At 44.3% G+C, this 20,272-nt stretch overlaps 1 protein-coding gene across 1 annotated transcript; it reads left to right on the top strand.

Moving 5' to 3' along the window:
• The first annotated feature begins 2,295 nt into the window (after positions 1–2,295).
• On the top strand, positions 2,296–6,609 carry LOC308317612 (protein kinase C epsilon type-like). The gene is made up of 2 exons (XM_080766750.1): positions 2,296–3,347; positions 6,539–6,609. Exons 1-2 carry the CDS (start codon positions 3,000–3,002, stop codon positions 6,566–6,568), a joined length of 378 nt encoding a protein of 125 aa, XP_080622876.1. The 5' UTR covers positions 2,296–2,999; the 3' UTR covers positions 6,569–6,609.
• Positions 6,610–20,272: the final 13,663 nt, after the last annotated feature.

Genomic DNA, 20,272 nt, shown 5'->3' with positions numbered 1-20,272 from the left:
TCCTCAAACGAGCATGACAGTGTAATCAAAATAATAATGGTCAGATCATCGCATACAGACAGATTTTTTATTTACTGCGGAGAGAACACATGTTTGACTGATCACTCGTCACTCTCGTGGTGTTTTCCCCCTCTCCCTCATGGTTCCATAAGGATATGTAGGCTACAGGAGAAGGACTGTTTGTAGCTCCCACAGGAATTGTATTAGGTATAAGGATGACAACGTTTCGACCCCTTTGGGTCTTCGTCAGGTGGCCTGGCCTCGTTTAACAGCCACGGCAATGTTATGATGATGAAGATTGTTGTCATTTTGTTGTTGTCATTTGCTCTCTTAATACCCTGACGTGTTCACTTGTTCCAGCTTATTGTTCCACCTTGCTTCAGGAATACACAAAATACACATTAAAGAAGCAGCCAAAACTGCAAATAAGTTTGCCATGGATAATGCTTGGTCACTGTCACATGAGACACACACTATAGCTGTTTCAGTAGTCTTATGTCCTTCTTCTATATAGGTCCCTACGAATCCATTACACACTTTGTGTATATTATGTGTGAAATATTCCATTCCCCTTAACGCCCAGTCCACCACAATTCACAGTGCATCTGTACTAGTTGTAACAATTATCCCCAAAGGCACCCCGGGTCTGCAACTTGCATAGTTGTGGACTGGGCTTATATTAAAAGGTCCAAGGACAGTGATTGCTTGACTTATTGGTAGCTTCTTTACCTTCTATAAGAGTTCGGGTGTCCATAATAAACTAACAGGAAATTGTCACAACAGTCCTGCTTATAATATATTTTGTATCTCTATGTCACTGGATTTCCACTAAACTCAAGTCAGATTGCAGAATGTGTGATGAAGAATACAGTGGTCAGCTGGAAGTGCGAGACGCAATGTAGGCTATTAGTCCGTAGGATTGAATAAAGAAGTGCGTTTGTGTGACCGAACGCTGCATAGTACACATAGCCCCGTAACTTCGGGAACGGTAAGACTATATAGTCTACTCTACTACACTCTACTACACACTTGTAACTTGTGAAAACACAAAAACATACCATAGGCCAGTCAGAGCAGCGTTATGGACGTACCGTAAACTAAATGCAGCTGTAGGCTAACGTTCGTCATTAGAAGAAAATCGTTCATTTGAGAGTGTCACTCAAGCCCCAAGACTGTAGTGCCCATAGGCTACTTTTGCAGTCCAGTTGGGTATGGGTGCTGGTTGGTTCCCAATCCCAAAACAATTTGAAGTTCAGATTAATCACCACTAGAGAGCACTGAGTGTCAAGAATTGAAATGGCAGTGGAGTGTGAGGTAGCTAGACTAAAAATAAATAGGTAGGGACCCATGCAGTTTTATGTTAAAACTATAGTCTAAATATCTCCCTATTAGTAATCATTGTTACACTATTGTTCAGTTCAGTAACATGGGACTGTTTGTCTCCTCTTTCGTAAACATAAAATACATTTTACATCATGATTGACAGAGATGTAAATACCGGTAGTAGGCCTACACAAAGAAACTAATTTTGAACTGGAACTTTATACATTTAGAATCTGATAAATAGGTAGACCTACTCTCTGAAATTGGCAACCTTTAGCCGACCTGGAAATGTATTTTTTGTTCATTAGAGACAGCTCGACTATCAATACACCCCACTGAATAAACTCCTATAGGCCTATATTACTTTAAGACTGTCCGTCAGTCTTAATGAGCAATCAAAGAAATAGCAGGTAAAGAGAAACAAACACATAGCCTAGTTATAGGCTAGACAGGCTGAATAAACTTTTCTCAAAATAGTCAGCTGAGGAAGCTGCATAGCTCCATCATACAGTAGCCTTTATGAATCACGTAACTAAAATATAAAATCTGAGAGCCTGAGGTGAGGGATTTGAAATGTCAATGTAACTGTAGCATATATGCTGCGTGCCTGGTGTGTGTGTGTGTGTGTGTGTGTGTGTGCGCGTGTGCGCGCACGCGTATGTGTGTGTGTGTGTGTGTGTGTGTGTGTGCGTGCGTGCTTGCGTCCCGCAGTGTGCACCGATCCTGTTTTCTCTGTGATTTACATAGCCTACGTTTATAGCTATGTCTATGTGTATGTGTAGTAGTCATCCGTCTGAGTCTGACACAACACAACTTCAAGCTGGATGCAGGCAGGGCAGGCTCCCACAAAACTGACGTATTTTGCGCATTTCCTGCACCAAACAGACAGAGCGAGAGAGAGAGAGCGAGAGCGAGAGAGAGAGAGAGAGAGAGAGAGAGAGAGAGAGAGAGAGAGAGAGAGAGAGAGAGAGAGAGAGTGAGTTGGGGGAGGCAGGAGGAGGTAGAGGGTCCACCACACAGCCACAGTCAGGAAGTAAAGATCAACAACAGTGGATGAAACAGGGAGAACGGAGGAGGAACGGATCAGAGGCCCCCAACGGCAACATTGACACAGTGTACGCTTGTCGCCCGTTGTATAGCCTGTATACAAGCCGCTTCATCCGCAGTGCAGCGGGCTAGACTTTTTGCAGAAACATCCCGAATGCGCGGCGCGGAGCCTCCCACCCACTCTCTCTCTCCCACCCAGCGGTGCAGAACAGTGCTTCCACAGACAGGCAGGCAGAGTCAGACAGAGCCCTAACTAACGGAGTTGTTTTTCTGCTTCGGGGGGGGTCAAGACCATGACTTTGGGGCTTTTCAATATTTAATATTTTCTTTTTGACTGTTGCTATTGTTTACTGCATGCATGCTCTGGTTTGGTGCACTTCCAGGGCTGGCATAATTTGCTGTTTATGTCGTGTTCGTGTGACTGTATAGAAATATGACTTTAAATTATAATAGGCTACTATAGCGTGACGTTATAGCGACAAGGCCATAAAAGCATCGCTTTGTCTGGACCGTTACATTTATAATTGGTTGCCGTGTGACTGAGCAAGGACCGCATTTTGGCCAAAACTGGAAGGAGTTATTACAGCAACGGTGTTCCATATCTGGACAGCTGTGTCCGCATCACCGCCATGGTGGTGTTCAATGGGCTGCTGAAAATCAAGATTTGCGAGGCGCTGGACCTGAAACCGACGGCTTGGTCCCTTCGACATGCCGTCGGTCCGAAGACGCAGACGTTTCTGCTGGACACGTACATAGCCCTGAACGTGGACGACTCCAGGGTGGGCCAGACGTCCACCAAGCAGAAGACCAACAGTCCGGCGTGGAACGACGAGTTCACCACCGAGGTCTACGACGGGAGGAAAATCGAACTGTCTGTGTTCCATGACGCGCCCATCGGATACGACGACTTCGTGGCCAACTGCATCATCCAGTTTGAAGATATCCTGCACAATGGCAGCAAACACTTCGAAGACTGGGTAAGCAGTATAGCAGGCCTAGTAATATTAATGTACATGGCACTTAGTTGTCACTCACTGTATCAGGACTGTCACTCACTATACCCGACCGTCCACCACAATTCTATTCTATTTCTGTTTCCAAATAGGCTATCTGGTACACACACACACAGTCACACACCCTATATATATATATATATATATATATATATATATATATATATATATATATATATATACGTTTGGATAGGGCTAATGGGAGGATGTTTTGTCGGAGAAAGGGAACATGCCATGGTAAACTGCAAATAAGGGGAAATGTCTGTATGCAACAGTGCAAGAATGTGCTTGCCCACACTTGCACAATCACAGTATACAGAAAGCACTGCAACTGATGATGTGTGCCATCATGGCCTTACTAAGGCTTCCAGCACCACTTCATATGGTAAATGAAAGCTGCACGTTTCAATTGATGCACAATTTGACACGCAGCATTTGGAAACATAAATTCAAGTGATAATGTGGCATGTTTCAGCTGCATATTATATAGCGAGTCTGTCCTGTAGCGTGCCATGCAGCGGTTTGAAGTACATCATGACAGGGGGTCCCAGGACATGACAGTATAGCCTATAGTACAGGGGTTCTCAACGTTTTGGCCTGGGGACCCCCCGGAAATGCTTTGGCCATGTCTCGCGACCCCCGCCCCGTCCCCCTGCCCACCACCAATACAAACTGACTGTAAAAAATAACCATATAATAATAGAGAAAATATATCATAAATTAATACTTAAACCAGATATAATCATTAAGGAAAGTTTATGCATGCACCACGTACTATATGTAAACTCCCCCCCAAATAATTTGGCGACCCCCCCCGAGGGGTCGCGACCCATGGGTTGAGAACCCCTGGCCTAGTAGGCTATGTCGCAGGGACTTACCCACAATCCAACCCTTGATGCTGAGTACCAAGTATAGGGAGGCACTGGATCGTCTTTGGTATAGGCTTTTCTAAACCAAGCCCTTATTCAAAAGTTACTGTCATTGTATTTTCTGTGAATTAACTCACAGTTTAACCCAGTGATCCTCTGCCATTTACATTTCAAGGACCCCCACATTAAATGTATATGAATGAGCCTAGGGTGACAGGGTCCTAGGCCATTTCATTATGATTTTCATCTCTGGACTTGGACCCCAAAACATGTAACAGTAGCTACTTTTTTTGTTTTGTTATTTAAAGCTGTGATTATTTATTTAAGAAGCACTGTTCAGAACCAATGTTCTGAACCTTTAAGCTAAAATAATTATGACCGGGGACTTAAAATCATTGTTTTAATTGATGGCCTTCATGCCCTGGCACTCGGCCTTGTGCCCTCAAAAAGTTGACCACACTAAAGGCCAAGTGGCCTTGCCCCTAAAAGGATGAAATTCCAGGCCTGGTTGTAGCTACCAATAACTGGGACGATATATAAGTAAAGTAGTAAAGTTCATTTTGTAGGATTACATATTTGAAGCAAGTTTTAAATCAATCAAATGACTCGAAAATCAAAACACTGTATGTCGGATATGATTTGGGAAATGGTCATACAGTGGGATAAAAACAAGACAAGACGGTCCTTTAGAAATGGCATTATAAGCTCTTTGGGGAACGTTTATATTTACTCCCAGACTTCTCAGAGGACATGCACTGGTTTATGTTTCTTTCTATATACTGTAGGTATAGGCCTACAGTACATGTGCATATATAGGACTTTGCTGATACCACTTTCTTAGCCCCACTATAGCGAGAGAGCGGCAGTCTCTAAGCATGCAGGGCAATGTCGGTCGGTTCAATCACTTTGATCAGGATGGGTGTAATTGAGCTCCTACTAATAGGGATTGTCTCTTTTCATTTGACCCGTACCTTTTTAGCCCTTTAGCTGTGCCTGCTGATTCCGTTACTGCGATAAACATCAGCATTTAGCCTATAGCTACATACTTAGAGCATGGAACTTTAACTAGCCTATTTCAAGACCGCACTGTGGGATATTCCTGGGCTTGTTTTGGTAGCAAAGTCTGGACTTTGATTGTTTTGCAAGTCTGTGTATATGCGCATTCTATTCTTGACCATTGATTATTGGGATGAAACTAAAAGATAAAAAAGAAAAGGAAACTCAGGTGATTCTGTCAGGCAGTCAATGTTTCGTCTTCAGTGAGCCATTTGAACATCTGCAAAGTAGAGATCAGATTATGTACTGTATATATGTTTTTTCAGGCTAGGTTGCTTCATGATTTTGGATGTCGTAATATTATGATGTGTTGTCTTTTCCTGGTTTTTAAAGGCTGCAATGGAATGTTCTGCCTGTTCTTTTATTTGCCTTTCCCTCTTAGTTATTATATAGGCATGACATGATTATATTTATTTCAATATTTTGTGAAAGCATCAATTATCCCCACAATGTCGTTTCAATATCAATATTGAGGTATTTGGTCAAAAAGATTATATTTATTTATATTACATATGTGTCCATGGTGCTAGGCCGAATCAGCAATTGCAAGACATTATGCATGTCATATTGCACAGTGACCTGTACAGTACACAACCCCAGGTATTTACCAAAGCATCTGCATACAGAGCGCAATGTAAATCATTCTAACCTAACCAATATCAGCTGCTCTCTGTGTTGTTTCTGGACGTGTCCTCTTTGCGTTGATGTCTGTCTGTTCTCTTTCTGCTCCTGTCTTCCACTCTCCTTTAACCCATTTAGGCCTGGCATCGAAATTAAACAGTTTTCTGAAATACCAATGTTTCTATATCAGTGGTGCTCAGTATTTCATGTCAAGAACCCCAAAAATGATCTGTATTTGGCCGCCGACCCCCATCTGAAAATATGTTGTTCCAGATATGAGTTAAAAACGTTTGCTCTGAAAGAATATATATTCAGAGATTTGCACCACATTTTTACGATTTTTCAAAAATAGCAGACCTACAAGCTTGTCGCACGGCACTCGGTGCCGCGCTATGGAGCTTGTAGATCTGCTATTTTTCAATAGCTAAAGTATAATACTTAAAAAACCAAAAGGGGTTCCCGCCCAAAATGGGTTAACTTTGACTCTCTGGGGACATGCAGATGTTGTTTCTTATAGACACAGTTGTGTGTGTGTGTGTGTGTGTGTGTGTGTGTGTGCGTGTGTGCGTGCGTGCGTGCGTGTGTGTGTGTGCGTGCGTGCTTGCACAGGTTGACTGTGTTCTTTCGTTGACAGTTTGACTGGCTGGGCCGGTATACTGTTCCAGTGTTGTAAGTGATGACTTGACAGGCCCTGTATGGGCATGCAGAATATCGTCAGCTTTCTCTGTAATATTCACACACAGCATATAGCAACTAATGGTGTGGTGTTGAGATAGCAGCCACAATTTCACCATCTTACTGCTGTTAAGAGTTTCAGAACCGACGTGCATACGGTCACACATCATTTATAATCTGTCTCTGGTCCCACGTGGAAGAGGCCGGGCCTCCGAAGGTGGTCTGTACAGGGGCAGGTGTTAATTATGTGTTCGGCAGACTGCTCAGGCTCCCCACACTCTGCACGCTGTCACTGTCACTGTCTGTCAAGCCCCACTTTGAAGAAGTGAGCAGGCGGTTCAGTGTATAGGGTCCACTGTCTGTCAAGCCCCACTTTGAAGAAGTGAGCAGGCGGTTCAGTGTAGGGTCCACTGTCTGTCAAGCCCCACTTTGAAGAAGTGAGCAGGCGGTTCAGTGTAGGGTCCACTGTCTGTCAAGCCCCACTTTGAAGAAGTGAGCAGGCGGTTCAGTGTAGGGTCCACTGCCGGCGTGGTATGTCCTCTCCTTCAACGCCGTCACACATGTAGCGATGCATACGGGAGGGCCCCGCAGACTCCACTCCTGCTTCCTAGATGCCGCCGTGGATGAGTCCTCCGGGACGGAACGTATAGCATCTCTTGTGCCACCTTGTTGTGAACTAAAGGGTATATGTTGGGACTGGATGGAGTCTGCTTGCTTGGCTCTATTTCCACTGTAGTGTTGTGTTGTGCAGGATATCCCAGTCATGTATCTTGGCTTTCCCTCGCTATGGTTTGACGGTATATAGCAGCTTCTCATCGGAGGCCGGGGCCGACTTGCATCAGTGTAGCAGCTGGTCACAGTCACAGAGTCTTGTTTCATTTCTATCCAGAAGCCCTTGAATGATGGAACGTGATTAAGGATTACTTTGATTATGGTGTGCTCACAAACACAAATCACACATACCATTTTTGGAAAAAAAAAAATAATAATAATAATGTGATTTATTTTGCGGACCCCCTGGCTACGTATATACATGTTATATACTGTGTGTATGAAACTCCCTTTGGGATAAATAGTCCTCAAAACTATTTAGAGTATACAAAATAAAAAAAGTCTCACATTTAAAATGTGTGTAAAAGCAGGAGCCCTGTTTAGATGTACAGTGAAGGCTCATACATACTCAGTTTTTGGTGACAGGTTTATCACCGTTTTAGGTGATAGCTTATCACCTAAAACGGTGATAAGAGTTGAGGCCATCACACTCGCGGTGACGTCCTTAAGGATTGACCCCCGCCCCCCCTGTGGTTTACCCAGCTTTCTAGACCAATCAGTGAACGGGGGGCGATATAGCTCCAGAGTGAAAAGACTTATAGTCTGACAGTAAAACAGAGAGATGGGTCTGTGTCCGAGGTGATAGCTGATCGTCACCGCGACTGACGCAATGGTGTGTAGTTTTCCAACCCTTTAAAACGACACCGCGGTGATAAGCTATATCACCACAAACTGAGTACGTAGAGATCTACTCCGTAAGGTAGTCCGTAAGAGTGCTTGTGTTCCATTGGCTAACCTTGTATCGCGGCAGTTCACAAACCCCCCCCCCCCCCCCCCCAAATAGGTATGGGAGTTATTTGTCGTTGATCGTGTTTTCAAACTCACTTTGGGTGTCATCACTGTATGTGATCTGTTTGGTTGCACCTCCAAGACAATGACTTGGCCAGGCCCCAAATACCCGTATATACAGTAGGGGAGGGGAGGGGCTTATTGCCGGTATCGGCCGGTAACACACTAAGTCTGTCCCCGTTACAAAGCGCTATAGACTCCTGGGAGACGGAATTTACTGAGGTGAAGCGCCACACCTATATATACCATCAGCTCCCAGTATATACTTAACCCGCACGACTCGCCGCACTGTATACATGTATGTGCCTCCAAGAATATCAGGCATGTGTTCTATTTCATCATCCGTATATATATATATATATATATATATATATATATATAAAGCAAACAAAATGCATAAACGCATTGTGAAATCTATGGCGTGTCAGATTATCTGATCCTGCCAACGTGGTTTCATTTTGCCTTGTTAGAACTTGTGATCACAGACAGAGAGAGAGAGAGAGAGAGGAGAGAGAGAGAGAGAGGAGAGATTGACAGAGAGACAGATTGTTTGTCTTGGCGCAACACTTCAAGGAGATAGTCTTAGAGAAGATGTGTGTGTGTGTGTGTGTGTGTGTGTGTGTGTGAGAGGGTCTGACTGACAATTTGCTTTGTTGATTAAGTGAAGCAGAGGGAAGAGTTTCGGGAGCAGACAAACGTGGTCTCCCTCCTAGCCCTCCGACGGGCCTACAATAGCTCTCCTGCAGGCCCTTATACAGCTAATGCGCGCAGTGCACATACCTTTGATAGAAATGCCGAGGCCTATCATACTCCAGGTTTTAAAGGTGCAGTTGAAACGGAATGGTGGGCATTTTACTTTGAGATTCATATAGCTCTGAAACGCTGCTGGTTCTGAAGTATCTGAACCAATCGAGAGCGTCGCAGCTCCCCGGCCTGCAGGCTGTTGTGCCAGAAACAGAGAGAGGGGACAGTGCTGCACTGTTGCCTGCTAATGAGAGAGAGAGAGAGAGAGAGAGGAGGAGGGGGGGGGGGGGGGGGGGGGGGAGAGGGGAGTTGCACCACTCAGTTCTGAATGTAACCCCATAGGGAAGGATAAGAGGTTTGTTCTTTGTATTGTGTGTGTGTGTGTGTGTGTGTGTGTGTGTGTGTGTGTGTGTGTGTGTGTGTGTGTGTGTGTGTGTGTGTGTCTGCGTGCGTGCGTGCGTGCGTGTGTGCGTGCGTTGCGTGCGTGCGAGAGATTTTTGGTTCACTCTGGTCTCACAACAGATCACTGCTGTACCTAAGCTATATGCTAAAACCATGGTAACATGACTCAGCAGTCTTTGAGGTACTGACACTGTTCCTCTCTCTCCATCTCCTCCGAGGCAGTTTTTATTGACATCTTCAGATTTAAGGAAGCAAGGAAAAAGAAACGGAAACTAACGAAGAAATCTAATGACAGTGAGTTGTACAGTATGCGTTGCAGTACAGTCTGTCTGCACCGCACGCTTAATCTGACACGCCATAGGACCGACATGCGGAAACAACGATCGGATTGACCCATTCTGAACGGGAACCCATTTTGGTGTTGGCATCATGTCATGCTTTAGCTATTGAAAAATAGCAGATCTACGAGTTTGAAAAAATCGAAGAACGACTGACGATTTTTAGAATCTGATCTCAGGTCAGAATGGGTTCATCAGACCGCAGTGTGTGCGTCCAGTGGAAACCTCGTATGAATCTGATCTCATGGTCAGAATGGGTGAAGGTTGGCGGACATGCGTCAGGGTTGGCGAACGCGCGCTGCTCCGTGCTTGCGGTCATGGTTAGGTTAGGGTTTGAGGTATAGGTTGTCGTTCTGATGACAGTCGGACCAATAGTATGTCGGAAACTAAAGCCATTATTATTTGACAGAATATGTACACGGGGTCAGGCCGAATATCGCACTGAATTCCAGAGAGCTTCCTTTTTGATGTAAACAGTTGTTGTGGATGGGGATGGATGCAGGGTAAGCGCTGGTGTTTAACTAATCCATTTAATCTTCTAAATCCCCGTAGCTTGTAGATCTGCTTTTTTCAATAGCTAAAGCATGACATAATGCTATAACATCAAAAGGGGTTCCCGTCCAAAATGGGTTAACCCCCCCCCCACCATATACTTAACCCATTCTGACCGGGAACCCCTTTTGGTGTTAGCGTCATGTCATGCTTTAGCTATTGAAAAATAGCAGATCTACAAGCTCGTAGCGCGCCACCGAGTGGCGCGCTACGAGCTTGTAGGTCTGCTATTTTTGAAAAAATCGAAGAACGACTGACATTTTTAGAATCTGATCTCAGGTCAGAATGGGTTAATCAGACCAGTGTGTTGTCCAGTGGAAACCTCGTATGAATCTGATCTCAGGTCAGAATGGGTTAAAAAATAGCCGATCTACAAGCTCTACAACGTGTCGCAGTCAGTGAACTCTCGAAAAGCATTAAAAAAAAAAAGGAATTTTTCGGTGGCACAAAAATTATAAAGTAAAAAAATAAAAATAGGGATAGGTATTGCAATATCTGACTTTCATGACGATGCGCAAACAAATAACTATCTAAATATGTAACAACCAGGGCAACTCCTTATAGGTCTCTCCAGAGGCCTGGAGCCTTTTGTTAAATTCCATTCAGTCTTTCACCTTAATTCAGTTCCAGCACATTGCACTATGAACATTGTAAGATGTCGCCCCCTATATACTTTAAGCCATAGACTGTGTCATTCGATTCTTTGTTTTCACCGTTTAATCTTTAACACATCAGTCGGACAGTTTTTTGCAGTATTACTGCCCTTTCCTGTTCCGTCACGTGTTTTTATTTTTGCAGTATTTTTAAATACCGTATGATAGTACAAAGACCGGAACACCAGGGCATATATTTCAGGGACGTTGTGGAGGCATTTCGGGGATCAAGAATCAAGAAGGGATTTTCTTTCCTTTTGTGGTAAAAACAGGGACATGTTGCACAAAGACTGTGTTAAAGGTTGTGTAAGTGATAGTTTTTGGTTAAAACAAAACGTTTTTTGTTTATATGGTCATATGACTATATTCTGATATAGTCGATCATTGCTATAGCGTGTGTGTTCGGTAACAGGGTTCACCCTGTCCCTTTAATAAAACTAACGTAAACAAAACACACCTAAAACTAACATTTTCAGGTAGGTGACAAAATGTCAGACCAATCAGGAGAGAGTAGCTATTTATGAGCTTAATCTTTTATAATATTCAAGTTTCCAATTTTGTCTGCTCATTTCTTTGTGTCATTACTTATTACAATTCCACTTGTTTAATCTGTTTAATCTGTATCCCTGGCTGCGTTCTCTATCCTGATTGGATAAAATGGGCGTCCCAGTTTCAGTTTCTGAAAATGCATTTTCTGTTTCATAAAAAGCTGGAGAGACATAATACAACAGTAAAATAATAATACTGGGTAGCAATGAGAGAAACATAAAAATGAATTGAAAAGATGCAAAAAAAACAAATACTACAGATTACAGAACAGGTGTAACAAATCCCCCTCGTCAACAACCCCAAAAGACATCATGATTTCAATACATCGTTACACGAAGCTGTTCACTATAGTCAGCAACTATAACTTCCCATGCATCTTTTGGATTATCATGCACACGCGCATATAGCCCCTGAGCCAACTCAACCTTTCCTGAGGTTAACACGGAGCAGTGCATTTCCATTACATTACGTTACATATTTCAGTTTTAACACATGTCCAATTCAACTCAAAGCTGAGGCGACGACAGTATAGGTGGACCGTCCACTTCGCACGGTTCAACAGACACTGGTCGTGTCACCGCTCGGCATGCAGGATCACCTCCGCTTATGGGAAATGGACCGTGCACAAGTACACGACACAGTAAAATCCCCCTGTGTTTATTTATCTATTCGTATACTCAAGAGTTAAATGAATTAGTTACTGCGAATTTGACAAATACACAGGCATAGGTTTCCCCCCCCCCCCCCATTCGGGACCATTGAAATATCCCAGTCATAGTGCTGGCATAGTGCTTGCACTCTTTTACTCTTCCACAGCTGAGACATATAAGGGCTTAATTACAGGGCTGACATTAAAGTTACGAGATCTCAATGAGTTGCTCTGCGATACCTTGTGAGCTTGTGGGTCTGCTATTTGTGCAATTAGGCTAGACGCATGCATGCGCACGCATGCACGCACGCACACACGCACACACACACACACACACACACACACACACACACACACACACACACACACACCCTGTCTTCCTATTGACTGGCCTTTACACAGCTCTCGCACACACGATGTACATACATAATATGTAGGCCTCCCTGTCTGGCTCCCTCCCTTCTCTCTTTTACTTTCCCATTAACGGTATTGTCCCTCTTTCCTCTTCAGCTTGGTATTAGAACAGCGATTATAAAAAAACATAAAATAGATGAATGCAGAGGTGTTGAAGGCGGCGTATTATACCGCCTGGCAGTTTATTTCTGGGTCAGTGAGTTGGTTTGGGCTGAGTGAGATTTAACTGTATTCATCTGCACATGATGCCACATCTCCAGCCCTCATTTAAAGGGATAGTTAGTTATTCGTTTTAAGCTGTATGAAATCCTTGCCATTAACATAGGGGTTGCAACTGTATTAATTGATTGCCCGAGTCCCGTGGTGGGAGTTCTGCTCTGGTTTTGGTGAAATATGGGGGGGGGAGGGGGTCACAGGGGGCCACGCAGTAAAAGTAAATGAATCCACAAAACTACGGTCATTTGTATTGTTGACCTATTTCCAGGTTCATTTTGTACCCCTCTATCACACAGAACTATGTTTTTTGTGTCCATATCACTACGGCCAAAAAAGAGTTCCATGTGATAGAGGGGTCAAAGTTGAACGAAAGTTGCGCTAATATTTTAGAATTAGGTAATACAAATGACGTTAGTTTTGTGAATTAATTTACTTTTTCATTGTGGCACATTGTGAGCTCGTAGATCTGCATGCAGATCCACGAGCTTGTAGGTCTGCTATTTTTTTTTTTATCGTGAAAATGAGGCGCAAATCTTTGAATATATATTCTTTCACAGCGAACATTTGAACTCAAACCTTTGCTGGTCCCTGGAAAAATATTTTTTCAGACGGGGGTCGGCGGCCAATTATACAGATCATTTCTGAGGTCCTTGACATGAAATATTGAGCACCACACTGATACAGAAACACGAGGTATTTCAGAAAACTGTCAGGATTTAGAAGACATTTTATGAATTTCGACGCCTAAATGGGTTAATAAGGTCTATATATATATATATATATATATATATATAAATGATTGTCTCTTTGGATAGTTCCTGTGCTGTATACGTTGCAGAAGACACATCCATTCAGTCAGAATGTTACCTCATAGCATGTGTGTGTGATCATAGCTATTTGGCCAGAGAAGCACATTATGGATTTTTTTTGTCAAGCGACACTGTCATACTATGGCGGATAAATGAGGCTCAACGACCCATTCAGGCCTGACGTGGAAATAGACAGTGTGTAAGCTGTGTATCGCATTAAGTGTGTCAATCGAGTGTTGGCGTTGAACGTGTGATGACGATACTCTGCGGTCGGCAGAGAGAGAGAGAGACGACGACGACGACCGTGGTTCAACTGCATCGTTGTGTAGAATCCAAGAATCAGACAACACATTATACAGCACTGACTGACACGTGTTTCACATCAGACACGTAACGTGCACCCGTCCAAACAAACTGCTTCCTATATATACACAGTACTGTCGTCTCAGGAGTCTCGGAATTGGCTGCACGGGACCCCGAATCTATAGGTCGTAAGTAAATGGTGAACGGCGCATTTTTATAGTGCCTTTATCCAAGGCGCTTTACATCATTTCTTTTGCTTGTGCATTATCATGCGATTAGACCCAATGCATGCATTCAAAGGCAACGCGCGTGTTCGTCGGGAGCAATGTTTGGGGGTCCAGCCGGCGTCTTGCTACACACAGGACACTAGGACACTAACTCTGGGGGAGACCGGGATCGAACAGGGAACCAAGCAGCCGCTCTATACTGTGTCACCTAATTAGTAATGGTAATAAAGGTTAAAAAAAATATTGTTTTCTTTCCAGCTCAGTGTGTGTGTGTGTGTGTGTGTGTGTGTGTGTGTGTGTGTGTGTGTGACTGTGTGTGACTGTGAACTCTTCTCTACGTGTATATGACTGAGGAAGAACACTGGACTCCTCTTGACCCTGTTTCCCTGCGGGCCGTACACACTGGAGGGGGCGCACCACATGTCCTCCCCTACGGACCCAAAGGAAACAAGGGCAGGGCAGGGCTGTGTGTGTGTGTGTGTGTGTGTGTGTTTGTGTAGAGAGAGAGAGAGAGAGAGAGAGAGAGAGAGAGAGAGAGAGAGAGAGAGTGTGTGAGAGAGAGAGAGAGTGTGTGTGTGTGTGTGTGTGAGAGAGAGAGAGTGTGTGTGTGTGTGTACGCATCTAAAAATAGGGGCGGTGTGTTTGAGTCACACGGTAGGCCCTACTTCCTGTTTTCACTCTCCAAGTTTACTTCCCAGAGAAAGACGGGGGGGGCAGATCACTCTCTATAGGTACCCACCTCAGCCCCGTGTTTTTATTTAACCCATTCTGACCTGAGATCAGATTCACACGAGGTTTCCCCACTGGACACACACTGGTTCTGATGAACACCATTCTGACCTGAGATCTGCTTCTAAAAATGTCAGCCGTTCTTCGATTTTTCAAAAATAGCAGACCTACAAGCTCGTAGCGCGCCACTCGGTGGCGCGCTACGAGCTTGTAGATCTGCTATTTTTCAATAGCTAAAGCACGACATGACGCCGACACCAAAATTGGGTTCCCGTTCAGAATGGCTTAACCCGTTTAGGCCTGACGACGTCGACATTTAAAAAAAAAAGATGTTTTCTAAATCACGGTCATTTTCTGAAAACCTCGTTTGTTTTCTATATCAGTTGGACGGCGCTCAATATTTCATGTCAAGGACCCCCGAAAGATTATATGTAATTGGCTGCCGACGCCCATCTGAAAATATATTGTGATAGCATTATTGTGATAGCATGAACGATTTGAGTTAACTAAAAAAAAACGTTCGCTCTGAAAGAATACAATTCAAACAATCGGGCCACATTTTCACGATCTTTCAACAAAAAAAGCAGACCTATACAAGCGGCAGCTCGTACAGTGCGGCTATGAGCTTGTATATAGATCTGCTATTTTTTCAATGGCTGAAGTGTGACATAACAACGTTGTACGGAATGGGTTAAGGAATGTCTGATGAAGAGAGAGAGAGGGGGGGGGGGCGGGGGGGGGGGGGGAGGGGGGAGCTGCTCTTCTTATCAGTATCGCTTTAGTAGAAAACAAGGCGTTGTCATACAGCCATGTGAAAGAGAATCAAATTCACTCCCAGGACATTGTGATTATGTGGTCAGCAGTTCAGTGGTTGTGCGCTTCTCTCTCTCTCTCTCTCTCTCTCTCTCTCTCTCTCTCCAGGCGATTCCTCTCGTGTAGTATAGGGGGCTATATCTTTAACCCATTCTGACCTGAGATCAGATTCATACGAGGTTTCCACTGTGGACACACACTGGTCTGATTAACCCATTCTGACCTGAGATCAGATTCTAAAAAATGATTTTTCAAAAATAGCAGACCTACAAGCTCGTAGCGCGCCACTCGGTGGCGCGCTATGAGCTTGTAGATCTGCTATTTTTCAATAGCTAAAGCACGACATGATGCCGACACCAAAATGGGTTCCCGTTCAGAATGGCTTAATGGAGATCCCTCGTGTCTCCCCTCCCATTATTTCCTGCGTTGTCCTATAATCAGATCTATGCTGTATAGGCCACTGTGTATAACGAGCCCCGATGATGGATCCGATTGCAGTTTCAGAAAGACTGTTAACACAAAGGTATATAAACGCGTAGGTAGAAAATAAGAAATGTGTTGCTTTGCTTTGGGCTGCTGATCCGGCCTCTAGATCTGTATGGACTCCAGAGCGGATATATGGAAAACGTGGAATGGAATACTCGTCTGTATACTGTTCTGTGTGAGGTATTATCGGATGCAGAAGGGGCGGGCCTTAACCCGTCCGGAACGCGGAATTAACACACTATAGTGTGACTCGGTGGTATGCAGACTGCAAGAGAAGTAAACAAACTAGTGTGACTCGGTGGTATGCAGACTGCAAGAGAAGTAAACAAACTAGTGTGACTCGGTGGTATATAGACTGCAAGAGAAGTAAACAAACTAGTGTGACTCGGTGGTATATAGACTGCAAGAGAAGTAAACAAACTAGTGTGACTCGGTGGTATATAGACTGCAAGAGAAGTAAACAAACTAGTGTGACTCGGTGGTATATAGACTGCAAGAGAAGTAAACAAACTAGTGTGACTCGGTGGTATGCAGACTGCAAGAGAAGTAAACAAACTAGTGTGACTCGGTGGTATGCAGACTGCAAGAGAAGTAAACAAACTAGTGTGACTCGGTGGTATGCAGACTGCAAGAGAAGTAAACAAACTAGTGTGACTCGGTGGTATATAGACTGCAAGAGAAGTAAACAAACTAGTGTGACTCGGTGGTATGCAGACTGCAAGAGAAGTAAACAAACTAGTGTGACTCGGTGGTATGCAGACTGCAAGAGAAGTAAACAAACTAGTGTGACTCGGTGGTATATAGACTGCAAGAGAAGTAAACAAACTAGTGTGACTCGGTGGTATAGACTGCAAGAGAAGTAAACAAACTAGTGTGACTCGGTGGTATATAGACTGCAAGAGAAGTAAACAAACTAGTGTGACTCGGTGGTATAGACTGCAAGAGAAGTAAACAAACTAGTGTGACTCGGTGGTATATAGACTGCAAGAGAAGTAAACAAACTAGTGTGACTCGGTGGTATATAGACTGCAAGAGAAGTAAACAAACTACTAACTAGTGTGACTCGTGGTATAGACTGCAAGAGAAGTAAACAAACTAGTGTGACTCGGTGGTATATAGACTGCAAGAGAAGTAAACAAACTAGTGTGACTCGGTGGTATATAGACTGCAAGAGAAGTAAACAAACTAGTGTTACTCGGTGGTATAGACTGCAAGAGAAGTAAACAAACTAGTGTGACTCGTGGTATAGACTGCAAGATAAGTAAACAAACTAGTGTTACTCGGTGGTATAGACTGCAAGAGAAGTAAACAAACTAGTGTGACTCGTGGTATACAGACTGCAAGAGAAGTAAACAAAGTAGTGTTACTCGGTGGTATAGACTGCAAGAGAAGTAAACAAAGTAGTGTTACTCGGTGGTATAGACTGCAAGAGAAGTAAACAATGGTAACATGGAGGTGGAGGAAACACCTGGCACCACTTTTTATTTTATATATAAAAAAGATGGAAGTTCAAGTTTGGCATCGACCGGGCCAACGCGCTATACGAGCTTGTACGCAGGTCTGCTATTTTTGAAAAATCGAAGAACCACTGACATAGAAACATGGCTTTTTCAAGAAAGCTGTCAGGATGTGTAGAAGACATTTTTTTTTTTTTAATCTGATCTCAGGTCAGAGAGGAGATATAGGGGGACGGGGGGGACGGGGGGGATATGATCACGTGTTAACGTGGTGGCCGTCATGGGGTCAACCCGGCTCCATTCGAGCCTCCTCCGGGCAAATCAAAGGCTATAAAGTAACGCTCCCACAGTGTCACTGAGGGCGGTTATGTAAGATCATATTCCAACTCGGCTTATTATGCAACGTTCAATTAAGCAGCATCGGAACCAAAGGTGTCCGGCTGTACTGTTGTGCTCATTGTCCTGTCCCGGATGTGTAAAGTCTGTGGTTCTCAACCAGGTGGTCCCGGGGACCACCAGTGGTCCTTGCAGAGGTTCCCAGGGGGTCCCGGGGACCACCAGTGGTCCTTGCAGAGGTTCCCAGGGGGTCCCGGGGACCACCAGTGGTCCTTGCAGAGGTTCCCAGGGGGTCCCGGGGACCACCAGTGGTCCTTGCAGAGGTTCCAGGGGGTCCCGGGGACCACCAGTGGTCCTTGCAGAGGTTCCAGGGGGTCCCGGGGACCACCAGTGGTCGCCGCAAAGGTCACAGTTAACTATATGCGATCGTGCCATTCCCCCGTCAGTCAGTCAGTGTCATCATTCAAAAGCCCCATATATGGTGCCCAGGTCTCGTGACATCACATGACATCATCAGGCGTGGAGATCCCCCGATGTCATAACAAATGCAACCTGCCGTCACAATTAAGCCCATATATGGAGATCCCTGATACCATCAATATTATTATGGATATATGTCAGTCAGAACCTGTTCTGACATCTATATATAGGGAGAAGATTTGCGGCCACCTTCCTTCCCCATGCTCTTCTAGTACCAGTTTAAATCTACGCACTTCTACATAGACAAAAGCATGGAGAAAAAAAAGGATTCTATAGCCGTCTATACGAGGGTGTGTGTGTGTGTGTGTGTGTGTGTGTGTGTGTGTGTGTGTGTGTGTGCGTGTGTGTGTGTGTGTGTGTGTGTGTGTGTGTGTGTGTGTGTGTGTGTGCGCGTGTGTGTGTGTGCGTGTGTCTGTCTGTGTCTGTGTGTGTGTGTCCAGAGCTGAACTCGCAAACCGCGCCGGACTGATGGAGTCATCGTAAATAATGATGTAATCATGGCTGATGTCATCGATGATGGCTGACGCCAGTGGCTGTCCACATATTGGAGCCACGCCCACTCCCGTTTGGAATACAGAGATTCATACCGTTTGATTTCTTCATCTGATCTGCCTGCATACTACTACTACTACTACTACTACTAATAGCTACCGCATTATACATAATTATGTATAGTCACTTTCATTTTCTGCTATTCCTGCTTCATGCCATGCATATATGTGTGTTGCTTTTTGCTATCCAGTGTAAGCTATGCTGTTGTGTGTGCATGCTCTGTTGTGTTTTCTTACGTGTGTGTGTGTGTGTGTGTGTGTGTGTGTGTGTGTGTGTGTGTGTGTGTGTGTGTGTGTGTGTGTGTGTGTGTGTGCGCGTGTGTGCGTGCGTGCATGCGTGTGTGTGTGTGTGTGTGTGTGTGTGTGTGTGTGTGTGCGCATATGTGTGTGTAAGAATCAGAGAGAGTCTGTGACTGTCGTATAGCTTAAGGTGTCTTTGGGGAGGATACTGTAAGCAGGCACATGACTCCAGTTTGACTTAGCCTCATGTGATACTGTAACAGCTCTTGGACACACACACACACACACACACACACACACACACACAACCACAAACACACAGCGTGCTGTTTCTCTGTGGGTCTGTTTGTGCGTGTGCGCGTGTGTGTGTGTGTGTGTGTGCATGCGTGCGTGTGTGTGTGTGCATGCACTTGCAGGCGCGTGTTTTCCGAGGAATGTTTCCCAGCTGTTATGCTGTATGATTAGGTTAAAATGAAGCCGAGTTTGTTATAAGCTTTAGCATCATGTGATATTAACCCATTCTGGGCGGGAACCCCCTTTTGGTGTTAGCATTTGTGTTATGCTTTATAGCTGTTGAAAAATAGCAGATCTACAAGCTCGTAGGTCTGCTATTAAAAAAAAAACAAAAAAACGAAGAACGACTGACATGGCTTTTTCGGAAAACTGTCTGGATGTAGAAGACATTTTTTTTAGAATCTGATCTCGGGTCAGAATGGGTTAATGTTTCCAATTGCTCCGACTCCTTTCATACGGTGTTTGGACAGACATTATATGGATGAAAGGGAGCTAGCTGACATTATCCCATTCTGAACGGGAACCCATTTTGGTGTTAGCATCATGTTATGCTTTAGCCATTGAAAAATAGCAGATCTACAAGCTCGTAGCGCGCCACCAAGTGGCGCGCTACGAGCTTGTAGGTCTGCTATTTTTGAAGAATCGAAGAGCGACTGACATGGAAGACATTTTTTAGAATCTGATCTCAGGTCAGAATGGAAAACTGTCAGGATGTAGAAGACATTTTTTTAGAATCTGATCTCGGGTCAGAATGGAAAACTGTCAGGATGTGTAGAAGACATTTTTTTAGAATCTGATCTCAGGTC

The sequence above is a fragment of the Protomyctophum bolini genome (assembly GCF_963924005.1).
Source record: "Protomyctophum bolini genome assembly, chromosome: 6".
Classification (NCBI taxonomy): Eukaryota; Metazoa; Chordata; class Actinopteri; order Myctophiformes; family Myctophidae; genus Protomyctophum; species Protomyctophum bolini.
The sequence above is the reverse complement of the archived record's forward strand: the minus strand, read 5'-3'. Positions and strand labels throughout refer to the sequence as shown.